Here is a 12,717-nt window from a genome sequence, read left to right on the forward strand (position 1 = left end):
CACGAACAAGAAGAACATTCTGAACATCTGGAATATGCAGGGCCACGTGTGAGAGGAACCCTAGAATTTAGCCTTTGAGAATTGGAAAGCCAAAACACACATCTTAGGGGGCCTTTCCCTCCAATATGCCCAGCTTTCTTGTGTTCTTGATTCAGGTCTACACTGTCAGAACAAAGCTGGGTATTGACAGTGTAGACGGTCCACCCGGATAACTCGAGCCCCTCTGCTGGTTTTGTTGTGGTCTGCCATGCCTGAGGCTTCCCTTGGGGGGCACTTTAAGGGCAGTTCAGTTGACCAGAAGGGGAGGAATGAAGTTCTTGTGTTTCCAAAGTGAGGGGCAAAAAATCCACTTGAAAAGTAAAATCAAACCCCTGCTCCCTCTACACTCTACACTTCTGACACCAGAGGTGGGGAAGTGCAAAAGGTTCCTTTTTAAGGTTTCCTTTCTTGTTAAAGAATAAGTGTGCTAATAACTTCGTGAAGCCCCATCCTACGTAGCTGTTAGACATGCTGTGCTTGCAGGCACGTAGTACATTCTGTGTCCTTGTACTTTAACCAAGATATCTGTGCTGGACGTGCTCACAGACATGTCCCAGCTCTCCACTGCTTTTACCTGTTTAGAAAAGTTTTAAGTTGTTAGCCAATTGGGTTTTAGTTTAGATTGCCAGGTCTGACTCCAGCCAACAGAGATCAGATACAGCAGTAAGGATGATGCCAAATGCATAGGAAAAAAAGTTGTGTGTTTCTCTTTGTTCTTTGTACTCTCATGACACGATGGCTACCAGGAGTACCCTTCCTGCAGTCTGGGGAGAAAAAATTGCATTGGCTGAAAGATCCTTTGTCTCAGTGCTAATTTTTCTTTGCAGCACTGAGCGTCTATTTCCAACACCAGACATGTGGGTTTTTCCATACAAAGCAATTTCCTATTCCTGGCAGCCACTGACTGGGTGTCCTACAGTGTAACTCAACCCTGACATTATGTCATTTGCTAGAATGGCTCACACACATAACTCAGGACAGTGTACTTACCAGATGACTGGTTTGTCATAAAAGCATACAACTCAGGAACAGCCACGTGGAAGAGACACGGGGCAAGGTATGGGAAGGGGCATGGATTTTTCCATGCCTGACCCAGGTGGACACCGTCCAGCACCTCAAAGTAGCCAGATGTTTCTGTGTATACTGCTGTACACATGCCTCCCAGGTGTGTACAACACTGTGCAAATAACACCGCTATTCTGGGCTGAATTGTGCTCCCCCAAAATTCCTAAGTTGAAGGCTTCATCCTCAGTATCTCAGAGTGTGACTGCATTTGAAGATGGGATCTTTAAAGAGATAATTAGGTTAAAAAGCCAGGATAATGGCTCCAATCCAAGATGACTGTGTCTTGTAAGAAGAGGAGATTGGGATACCCCCAAGGCACAGAGAGATGGTGACGTGAAGACCTAGGGAGGAGATGCCCATTGACAATTGCAAAGGGGCCTCAGAATGAAACCAGCCCACTTATTCCTTCATCTTGGACTTCTATCCTCCAGAATTGTGAGGAAATACGTTTCTAATTTTCTTTTTTTTTCTTTGTCTCAGACAACTTTTTTTACATTGTGAATTCCAGGCATGTGCCAACACGCTCAGCACATTTTTGCATTTTTAGTAGAGACAGGGTGTCTCCATGTTGGCCAGGCTGGTCTCGAACTCCTGACCTCAGGTGATCCACCCGCCTTGGGCTCCCAAAGTGCTGGGATTACAGGCATGAGCCACTGTGCCCAGCCTTTTTTTTTTGAGATGGAGTCTTACTCTGTCGTCTACGCTGGAGTGCAGTGGCACGATCTTGGCTCACTCCAACCTCTGCCTCCTGGGTTCAAACGATTCTCCTGCCTCAGCCTCCCAAGTAGTTGGGATTACAGGCATGTGCCACCATGCCTGGCTAATTTTCGTGTTTTTAGTAGAGACAGCATTTCTCCATGTTGGCTAGGCTGGTCCTGAACTGACCTCAGGAGATCCTCCTGCCTCGGCCTCCTGAAGTGCTGGGATTACAGGCCTGAGCCACCATGCCCGGCCACATTTTAAGAAACCTACTCTGTGGGACTTTGGGGTACTAGGGCAGACCAAGCAGACTAATACTGTGACAATGGGTAGCTAGTCAGGTATGAGCAGGGCAGGAGAGGGCTCCCCCCACATACACAGTTGTTAACTGTCTCTCTAAAGTAATAATTGGTCACAGGTGGTGCTGGGGAAAGGTAGGCTCCCAATAGAGAGAAAACACCTAAAACTGGTCAGCAGCTTCCTGATGGGATCTCAGGAGTTGGGCGAGTGGGCTCAGGCCGGGCATGTGCACAGCCCGCCCCTAGGGAAGAATCAAGGGAGAAATAAGGCAAGACCCCGGAAGTCCACATATAAAGCCCCAAGTCAAAAGGTTCCGCTGTGCACTTGATCTCTCCAAAGTAACCAGCCACTTACTTAAACTCAAGTGGATTTTATCAGTGTTGTACCAGAGATATTATACTTGAAAACAACAGTCCAGGAAGGTCAGCCCTGGCTCCACAAAGCAGAAGGGGCCAAGTATGGTGACGCATGTCTGTAGTACCAGCTGCTTAGGAGGCTGAGGCAGGAGGATCGCTTGAGGCCAGGAGTTCGAGACCTGCCTGGGCAACATAGTGAGACACCATCTCCGAAAAAATAAAGAAAAGAAGAAAAAAGCAGAGGGTAGGAAGGGAATTCTATGGGTGGGAAAAAAAAAAAGCCTAAACTATCTGAAGCATTTTCTTCCAGTAAGAAGCTAATTAGCATGAGCATGGTGTGCTAGGGTTAACAAAGTATTTTCATCAATATTAGAAAACTCGATCCTCATTAACAACTTGGTGTAGTACCGAAGAATCAGACTCAGGGAAGGCAAACAAGCTTTTTCCGCAATTCCCTACATTATTACTGCCTTGTGGAGGGAGGGGTAAGTTAACCAGGACTACTGACTCCAAAGCCTTTGTTTTTTGCTAGTGGCCGTACGCACTAAAATTGGAAGTACATTTATGTAAATAGTTTATGCAACTCATCCAAGTAGACAGTGACTTGGGGGACATCCAGAGCGTAGTGGGAACAGAGGTAGGTCCTTACAGGTAGCTTTCTTCCCAGGTATGCTGCCAGGCTGGCTGTGGTGCAGGGGGCTGGTTCCTCGCCAGCTTTCCCTCCTGACCTGGGATGTTTTAGGCAGAGGCTGGCTTTCCGGGGCAGCTGAGAAAATCTGTTCTTATCAGCAAGAAGGGATGCTTCTCCCTCGCAAGGACGAATGATTCCTTGATCCAAGCAGCAGGGGCGCTTTCAGGCTTTCCAGGGGGCACTGCTGCTCCCTCAACTTTTTCCTTGCAGTGGCAGCCTAAGTGATCTGGGGCCGTCCCCAGGGTCTCATTCCAGGAATAGCAATGTGCAAAAGAACCCTGTGATGAGGGTCATCCCTATCCCCTGCCTTCTCCACTTCATGGAAAGGAGGCCCCCAGGAGCAGTGGTCATCAAAAGTGGAGCTGCTTATATACAACTATAATTAGTCCATTTACAAAAACGAAAAAGGGTGTTGGTCTGGCACAGAGGCTCACGCTTGCGATCCTGGCACTCTGGGAGGCCGAGGCGGGACGATCGCTTAAGGCTAGGAGTTCGAGACCGGCAATATAGCAAGACTGCTCCCCACCCCCTAGAAAATGTGGGGCTGCCAATACTGACAGCGTGGGCACGCCTAGAACTTGTTAGAAATGCAGATTCTCGGACTAACCCGCTACCTACTGAACCGGAGCCTGTGAAAGTGGTTCTTAGATACTCAGGCTTGCAGCCTGTACTTTTCTCAGTGGTGCTGCCTCTCCCACGGAAAGGGGCGAATAATCCTTAGGAAGACAAGCAAACAGGTCTGCAGCTTCAATTTCTTCAAACTAGAAAGCGTGACGCAGGCGCAGTGACCGCCCGCCGTCCCGCCGTCCCGCCTCCTCCCAGGCATTTGCCCCTTCTCGGCCTCCGCCACTGCGGCCTGCCCCGCGCATGCGCAGAGGCTCCTCCCCCCCCCCGCCTTCCCATGGGTCTCTGGGACGCGGGCGATTTGTAGGTAATGGCGGGAGCTCGGTCACCGAGGTGTCCCACAGGATGCGCTGGCGGCTGTGAGTACGGTGACAAGGGCAAGTGCAGCGACTCCTCGCTGTTGAGCAAGAGGCTCTCCGAAGACTCGAGCCGCCACCAGCTGCTGCAGAAGTGGACGAACATGTGGCGCTCCACAAGCGAGGACGCTTCAGTGGCCGACACCGAGAAGGCGCGGCTCCAGGAGGCGGCGGCGGCGGCGGAGATGCCGCTGGTGTTCCTGTGCTCCGGCTGCCGGCGGCCGCTGGGCGACTCGCTGAGCTGGGTGACCAGCCAGGAGGACACCAACTGCATCCTACTGCGCTGTCAGTTGGGTCGGGCCGCGCAGAGGTTGGGGGTTGGAGGGTCGAGGGGTCGGGGGGTCGGGGTCGCCTTCTTGCAGTTCTGCCGCGCCTGGGCGGCCTCCGGAGAAGGAGGCTCCTTGGGGCTGCTCAGGGACTTTAAGAGCAAAAAGCCTGAGAGTGTGAGCTGTGGCAGGAGGAGGGGAGGAGGGTCACTCTTCCACTTTGGCTCTCGGGGGACGGGTTCTTTTCTGTGGCCCCCGATCCCAGAAGAGCAGCGGTTGCATCAGCATCATAGCGATGCCTCTGCAGCCTCAAGGGTTAGAGCCGCAGAGCTGACAGAACGCAGTGCTATGGGGGAAGAAAGGGACGGAAACGGGCAATAAAAGCGCCAACAGTCTCATCAAAATTAGCTAGGAAGGAGGATGTAGCAAAAGAGTTGAGAAGAAGACGGGAATTTAGTTTCTGATCCTGGTTCTAGCAGTTACCTCTGTTTTTCCACTGTCCTCTCATTTTGCTGTTTTTGTAGTGTTTAGGGATGAAGTGATTCACTTACATTTTTTATGAACTGATGTGAAAACGGCTGTTACTTTTGGATTGTGGTTTTTCAAGATGAAGTTTTTCCTGTCTTTGAATACTGTAAATGTTTCGATGGCAGAAATTCACCACCGTTTTATCGATGTTTCTGGAACGTTTTCCTCGGTGTAATACTGAGAATAAAGGAGCATACCAGTGTCCACTAGTTAACTGGAAGTTGAGATGAACTCTTTGCACCTATTAAAACTAAGCCATGCAGGTTTTTGATCCAGTAGGGGAAGCTCTTTGTTGGAATGAATTTAGCTGATTTACATCTTTTTAAGAAATAACAGATTTGGTGTTACATCTTTCATTTTATTTGCTCTTTGTTTCGATAGTGTTTATCTTTTGCCATGTGGGTTCTTTGTTTTGCTTTACATATAGAAAGGGTATTATTTTTGTTATTTAATTTTTATATTAATAGTTTTTAAATTTAAAACATAGTTCAAAAATAGCAAACATAGTTTAAAATTTAAAGAACTACACATTTTTTATTTATCAGATCAGAGGGGATTTAACACCTCCTTGGCCCCCCCCCCCACAAAGACAGACAAATGAACTCGGATTCATTTCCATTCCTTCCTTACCCAATTTGATAGTTTCATTGTTTTCATTTTGTCAAGGTTTATATATTTACATTCTGCACATTTACATTGTGTTTTGTAGCCATAACACAGCCTTTCTATTTTAATAGGGTTATTTATTTAATAGGTTTTTTAAATTTTATTTATTTATTTATTTTTTAAATAGAAAGGGTTATAGTGGATTAACAGCCCACTGTTGCCCTGGCTGGAGTACAGTGGCACAATCATAGCTCACTGTAACCTTGAATTCCCGGGCTCAAACTATTTTCCCCACTCAGCTTCCCAAGTAGCTTGGGACTACAGACACCAACACTTGGCTAATTTTAAGATTTTTTTGTAGAGACAAGAGTCTTGCTATGCTGCTCAGGCTGATCTCAAACTCTAGGCCCCAAGCAATCCCCTGCTTTGGCCTCCTAAAGTGCTGAAATTACAGATGTGAGCTACAGCACTCGATCCTATAATGTTTATATAAATTTATTTCCCAACTCCACTAGTCTTTAACATAAGAAAGCTTCTTAATAGCTTTTTCATTCCTGAGTTGTTTGACTAATCATCATTAGTGCCCCTCTCCCCAACATCTCCAAGAAAATTTCAAGTAGATGTGCTTGAAAATATTTTCCTGTTTTTAATATGTGAATGCTAGCTTGGCTACAGGTGCAATTCTTGGTCATGCTGTTTGCTTTTGTCAGATGCTGAGCAGCTGGTGCAAAAGCCTGGAGACTAGAATATGGTCAAAGAATAAAGATTCAGGGAGGAATTAAGGGGCCAGAAACTTTAGGGCCTTGTAGTCTGTTCTGAAGAATAGTAATCTGTTCTAGTGAGTAAACTATGATGCTAGCTTAGGCAGGGGAGTAATATGACCCTGCCTTTTCTTTGGAGAAAGCATTGAAGAAGGAACAAGTATAGAAGTGGGGAGGTCAGTGAAGAGCGAGGGCAGGAGTCCAGGCAAGAGGTGGTGCTGGTGGTTTGGGGGCTGGAGTGAGGTTTGGGAGGTAGAATTGATGGGATGATCAGTGGAGTAGATGGAGGTGGAGTTTACCAAGTTGGGGTAGACTGTACGAGGAGGTGAAATTAAGAGTCAGTTCTGGCCATTTTAGGTCTGATGTCACTTCTTTTCTCTTTCATCCTCTGCCCTGTCCTTTAGTGTGTCCTAGACCTGGATTCTTTGAGAATGTTTGCTGCTGCCTCTGGAGTCCAGCTGTGACCTCTGTCCAAGTCATTGTCCAAGTAAAAGATACGTGGCTGGGATCCTGAGGACCCTCTCAGTTACTTTTAGATAAATGGGTCCTGTGTTGGAAATCTGGAGATAGATGTGTTGGCTGTTTACATCTTCCTAGGTTTGGAACCCAGTTTCACTATCTGGCAGATAATTCTTTGCAGTCTGTGATTTGAGATTCTAATGGTTCCAATTTTACTGTTGGATGAATTTTTCTGTCAGTTTTAGCCATTCTATTAATGTTAGTGGTTTTCAGGGAAAGGAAAGAAATGACCTTTTAACATTTTTCTTTAAGAGCGAAACTCCATCTCAAAAAAAAAAAATAATAATAAATTTTTTTTGTAGAGATGGAGTCTTGTTATGTTGTCCAGGCTGATCTCCAGCTCCCGGCCCCAAGCAATCCTCTCACCTTGGCCTCTCTAACTGTTGGAATGACAGGTGTGAGCCACTGCGCCTGGTTGGAAATAACTCTTATTCTGCCGTCTTTTCCCGGAAGACCCCTAGTACATTTAGTTTTGAACCACTTGTGTGTGTGTTTGACTTTGGGCTTATTTTTTGTCCTCCAAGTTCTGAAAAGTTGGATTAGAAATTCTGTCTTTGCCTGTATGTTATAAGAAACCACATTAATAAATTATTACTTTCTCTGTAGGTGTTTCCTGTAATGTTTCTGTGGATAAGGAACAGAAGCTATCCAAACGTGAAAAGGAAAATGGTTGGTGAGTAAAGCTGTATCTATATGAATATGTTAGGTAATTTTTTTTTTTAAATTAAAATCTTTAAAAGGTCATTACTAGTAGTAAGATTACTTGGGATAATAGTTTCATGATAGTAAAAGTGAATCATTCACATACATCAGTTCTTTTTTTTTCTTTTTCTATATCCCATTTCAAAAAGGAGTATATCAGTTCTTGAGTGGTTGTGGTCACCTTTAGATATTGAAAAATTAGAGTTTCTAGTTTTATAAAAGCGTATTCTGACATTCCCTTTTTGGATATTTGGGCTTGGGGCTGAAGAAAATTGAAAATAAAAATAGAAAAAGAAGGCCAGGCACAGTGGCTCATGCCTGTAATCCCAGCACTTTGGGAGGCAGAGGCGGGCAGATTACTGGGGGTCAGAAGTTCGAGACCAGCCTGGCCAACGTGGCAAAACCCTGTCTCTACTAAAAATTCAAAAATTAGCCTGGTGTGGTGGTGCGTGCCTGTAATCCCAACTACTCTGGAGGCTGAGACAGGAGAATCGCTTGAACCTGGGAGGCAGAGGTTGCAGTAAGCCAAGACTGTGCCACTGCACTCCAGTCTGGGCACTGCTTTCTCAATGTTACTGTTCAAGGAAAAGGGTGAATTCTGGCCAAATTCTTGCCAACTGAAAGCAGAAAGATGCTGGCTTAATAGTAGCTATCATCTCTTCATTGCTCTATAAGATGATTCTAGAAGTATGAATGGGTTTGTTCCTATTTTCGTTGGTGTTTAGTTGATTTTGATAACTCAGGATAGAACAGTCTTATCCATGACTCAGTCTATTTGGGGAGTTCAAGCCTCTGGTTTCTAAGTGTCCTTTATTGGCTGACACATTAGATAGTAGTTTGTAATCTTGGTAATGGTGTGAGGCAGTCTCATAATGTTAATGAGGTTTGATATTTAGCATGGAGGTTTGCTGGTTAACTGTGAGTAACATAGGTGAGATTTACCAGCATGCTTTTATATTTCTTATGTAAAAACTTACACAAGCTTCTGGGTATGGTGGCTCATGCCTATAATCTCAGCACTTTGGGAGGCCAAGGTGAAGGATTGCTTGGGGCTAGGAGTTTGAGACCAGCTTGGGCAACATAGTGAGACTATTTATACTATAAAACTAAAAAAAGTTTAGAAACTTACAATAGCCCATGGACACTTAATATGTAATCTGTGTCATATTACTAGCTAATCACATAATCAGTGAGCGTTCATGACATAGCAGGTGGTGCTCCATTTTGTTCTTTGTTCATATGTTGTCCATATGTTGCTGTAATAAATAACAGTGTCTCAGTATCTGTAAGTAAACAATGATGTAGTTTTTAATCACTCCGTTTTGCTTGATAGGAATGGATATTTAGTGATTACAAGTGTTTCACGTACTTCAGTTATGTTTTAGGGTCCTCTGAAAAGCAAATTGTGAGTAGGAGTTATACTTTTGCAATAATATTTAAATCTCCAGTTATCACTTTGCTATGTGTTGGAATGGTAATTTTAGTGTATTTATAGAATGGTAAATTTGGATGGGTCAGTTCAACAAGGTGTTTGAGAGACAATGGCTTCTAAGCCAGATTTTAAGGAGACATGAACAGGCTTTAGGGGAGGGTATATTCAAGTGCGTGGAACCTGAGTTGAAAGATAATGAGAATGAAGGAACAATTACATGGGCTGCCATCTAACTTTAGAGTCTGTTTTTATTAAGCAAACAGTATTACTTTCCACTAGAGCAGAGTTTGGTAAACTGTGACCCATGGACCGGGCACCCATTTGTGAATACGAGTTTATTGGAAAACAGATTATTCAGTTACCTATTGTCTATAGGTGCTTCCGTTTTACAGTGGCAGAGGTGAGTAGTGACAGACACCATATGGCTGGCACACCTAAAACATTTATTCTCTGCTTTGTTACATTTAGTTACCAAAAAATTCCCTGTCCCTTGCCTAATGTGTTAATGCCCCTTGGTGAGCTTTTTGACAACATGACATTAAAAGGACATGTAGAATCTTTTTGTGTGTTTCCACATTTTAGATTATTTTTCTTGTACCAGATAGAGGAATTTATATTCTAGAAAAACACCACATCAGTATCCTCTCATGTCACTTTTTTGTATGTCCCTTGTTGTTTGATATTTAAGACATGGTCTAGAGATGACTGTTTTTATATTTTTATTGTAAATATCTTACTATCATTTTTTCCTTCCAATATGTATGACCTGGTATGGTCAGAATAGCATACTTTAGAGGCTGAAGTGTTTATATATTTTAACAATGAGATTTTTATTATAATGCGTTGCTATTTTGTTTCCTAAAGCAAGACATTCCTTTATTGCAGCATCCTTGAGACTTTGTACTGCACCGGGTGCTCACTCAACCTTGGCTACGTGTACAGATGCACACCCAAGAGTCTTGATTACAAGAGAGACTTGTTTTGCCTCAGTGTTGAAGCCATCGAAAGGTAAGTGTGATATATAAATGCTTACCTCACAACTGGTGTTTCAGAAAGTTAAGTTTGCAGAGAAATTGCTACAGAAGCTTTAGAACTGTTTGGTTAAATATATACTGTTTGGTTAAATATATTTTCAAGTAATGATTCCTAACATGCCAGTTTTTTTTTTGTTTTTTTTTTTTTGCTTTGACCTGCTTCTTTATTTGGTATTGGAAAAGTCAGACACTCTTAAATTGTAGGAGAAAACACTGTGAGACCTTTTTTTGGAGTAGAAGTATATTCAGTTTTTATAAAAAATTGAGTGTAGTTTAGTAGGATATTCCCTCCGGCCCCAGCTTTTTATTTATTTAAAAACATATTTTTTTAAGATATGGGGCTTTGCTGTGTCACCCAGGCTGGAGTGCAGTGCTGTAGTCATAGCTTTCTGCACCCTCGAACTCCTGGATTCCAATGATCCTCCTGCCTCGGCCTCCTAAATAGCTAGGACTACAGGCATATTGCTTGGGGTCTTGCTGTGTTGCCCAGACTAGTTTCAGATCACTAGCCTCAGATGATCCTTCTGTCTCACCTCCTGAATAGCTGGGGATAAGTGTACACCACCATACCCAGCTTATATTTTAACCTTCAACTGTACTTCAGTTATGTTTTAGGGTCCTCTGAAAAGCAAATTGTGTCAGAAGATAAAGAGCTTTTTAATCTTGAAAGCAGAGTTGAAATAGAAAAGTCTCTAAAACAGGTAATTTTATTCTGTACATTTTATATCTTTGTATGAACAATTTATCAGTGAAGTGCTCCCCCACAAATGATAATTCTCATAATGTCATCTGTTTTGCTCGCTGTAAGAGTATACTTATTTCATTTCAGTTCTTAGTAAAGTTGATCTTTGGGGAACTCAAATGAAGCTAAAGCTTTATCAACAAAATAATAAGGAAGTCCTTTCATGTCAAAATCAAAACTACATATTCCAACACTGCTAAGCCAGAAATAAGTTTTTGATTCAAATCAATGTTTTGTTTGATTCAATTCTTGTGGTATAAATAGCCTTATTGTTGGATGTTAACATTTTCTCTTCTCATTGCCAGATAGGTGAGATGGTGATGACTGTATGGAAGAGATACAGATTATAGGTTGAGAACTGCTGTTGATAGAATTATGTTTTATTTAAAAAAATTTAGTTTATGCCTCTGAGTAGTTTTGTTAAACACTGAGTATCTACCATGCAATGCATGACATATTCAAAATTGCATTAAGTGTATATTTTAATTATACTTAACCATGTATAATTTTTAATGATATTGATATGTGTGTTTATTTTTTCAATTCAATAGATGGAAGATGTCTTGCAAGCATTACAAATGAAGCTGTGGGAGGTTGAATCAAAATTGTCCTTTGCCACTTGTAAAAGCTGAACTCTAGTCTGTGTCCTCCATTCTGCCCCCACCCTTCTTCCCTTTGTTTGTTAAATGAAGCAACATAGTGAGATGTTGTCGTTACCAAGAGAAAAAAAAAAAAAGGAAAAGAAAAAAATAGCTGGGCATATGAAAGGCTGAGGTGGGAGCTGAAGCAACATAGTGAGATGTTGTTGCTACCAAAAAAAAAAAAAAAGAAAAGAAAGAAAAAAATAGCCGGTCATATGAAAGGCTGAGGTGGGAGGATCACTTGAGCGTGGGAGGTCAAGGCTGCAGTGAGCCTTGATCATGCCAGAGTGAGACCTTGTCTCAAAAAAAAAAAAAGACCCCAAAATTGTAGCATTACTTTTACAGCTATTGTTGAAAAATGCACACTTTGAATGAAGAGACCTTCCAAACAGGCTTCGTGTGAGCAGCATGGCGATTTACCTGGGTGCAGGTGGGCTAAGGGCAAAAAGGGCATTAGCAAAGGGCAGTGAGCTAGGAGTTGGTTTTATAGGTTTGGGCAGTTTTTTTGGGGGTTGGGGGTGTTGCAGAGTAAGTTCAGTTACAGTGGTAGGGTTGGGTGAGAGGTATTTACATTAACATAAGAACAGTTAAGATGGCAGGGTTGGGTGAGGGGCTCGTCAGGGGGAACAGGGACAATGGCAAACACAGGCATAGGGTGGGCGACTTCAGCCAGGCAAGCTGGACTTCAGACTTTCAGGCTCCAGGCTTGCATATGGAGACCTGACAGCTATATTTTATGGAGAAGTAGTGACTATTTCTCAAAATCCCATTTTAAAGCCATTTTATGGTGCTTGTTGGAATAGGGACTTAGGAGTTTTGATTTTGATAAGAAACTGCGATGATTTTCTGAACTTTTCTTCTCTGTATCACATTTATTATTCTTTATTTACTATTTTTAAAAACTTTATTTTACCTTTAACACTTGGGACAATATTTATTATAAATGATAAGAAAATCTTAGAGGTTTTTCTACCCCCAGTGTCAGTAAATCTCTGAGAACTAATGCGTAAAATTCCCTGAAGAAATTGATTGTAATTATCCGTCAGAACTATTTGAAAACTTGCACAGGAGCACTTGCATCTATGTAGTAGGATTTTCCCTTTTCCTGCTTATGTGCTACTATATGCTTAGAAAACCTGGAGGAATGCTTATCAGCAAGGAGTAGTCATCTCTGATGGTGGGATTCTGGGGGAGTTTTTGGCTTTTCTGTTTTCTATAATGTAACACTTTTATAGTGAGTATGTATTTTTATAATTGAAGAGAATAAAGACTAAAACAAAGTGCTTTAAGATTGATTTTTAGAAACCGAATAGTGGTATTTAACTGAGATCAGAAATTCTGGTGCAGTGAAATATT

At 42.7% G+C, this 12,717-nt stretch overlaps 1 protein-coding gene across 1 annotated transcript; it reads left to right on the plus strand.

Annotated features, from left to right (window-relative positions):
• The first annotated feature begins 4,065 nt into the window (after nt 1-4,065).
• MIS18A (MIS18 kinetochore protein A) lies at nt 4,066-11,575 on the plus strand. Its single transcript, XM_003927667.4, has 5 exons — nt 4,066-4,415; nt 7,417-7,483; nt 9,830-9,952; nt 10,583-10,679; nt 11,272-11,575. The coding sequence occupies exons 1-5, from the start codon at nt 4,085-4,087 to the stop codon at nt 11,350-11,352; spliced, it is 699 nt and encodes a 232-aa protein (XP_003927716.1). The 5' UTR covers nt 4,066-4,084; the 3' UTR covers nt 11,353-11,575.
• The last annotated feature ends 1,142 nt before the right edge of the window (nt 11,576-12,717 follow it).

The sequence above is a fragment of the Saimiri boliviensis genome, chromosome 18 (assembly GCF_048565385.1).
Source record: "Saimiri boliviensis isolate mSaiBol1 chromosome 18, mSaiBol1.pri, whole genome shotgun sequence".
In the NCBI taxonomy this organism is placed as follows: domain Eukaryota; kingdom Metazoa; phylum Chordata; class Mammalia; order Primates; family Cebidae; genus Saimiri; species Saimiri boliviensis.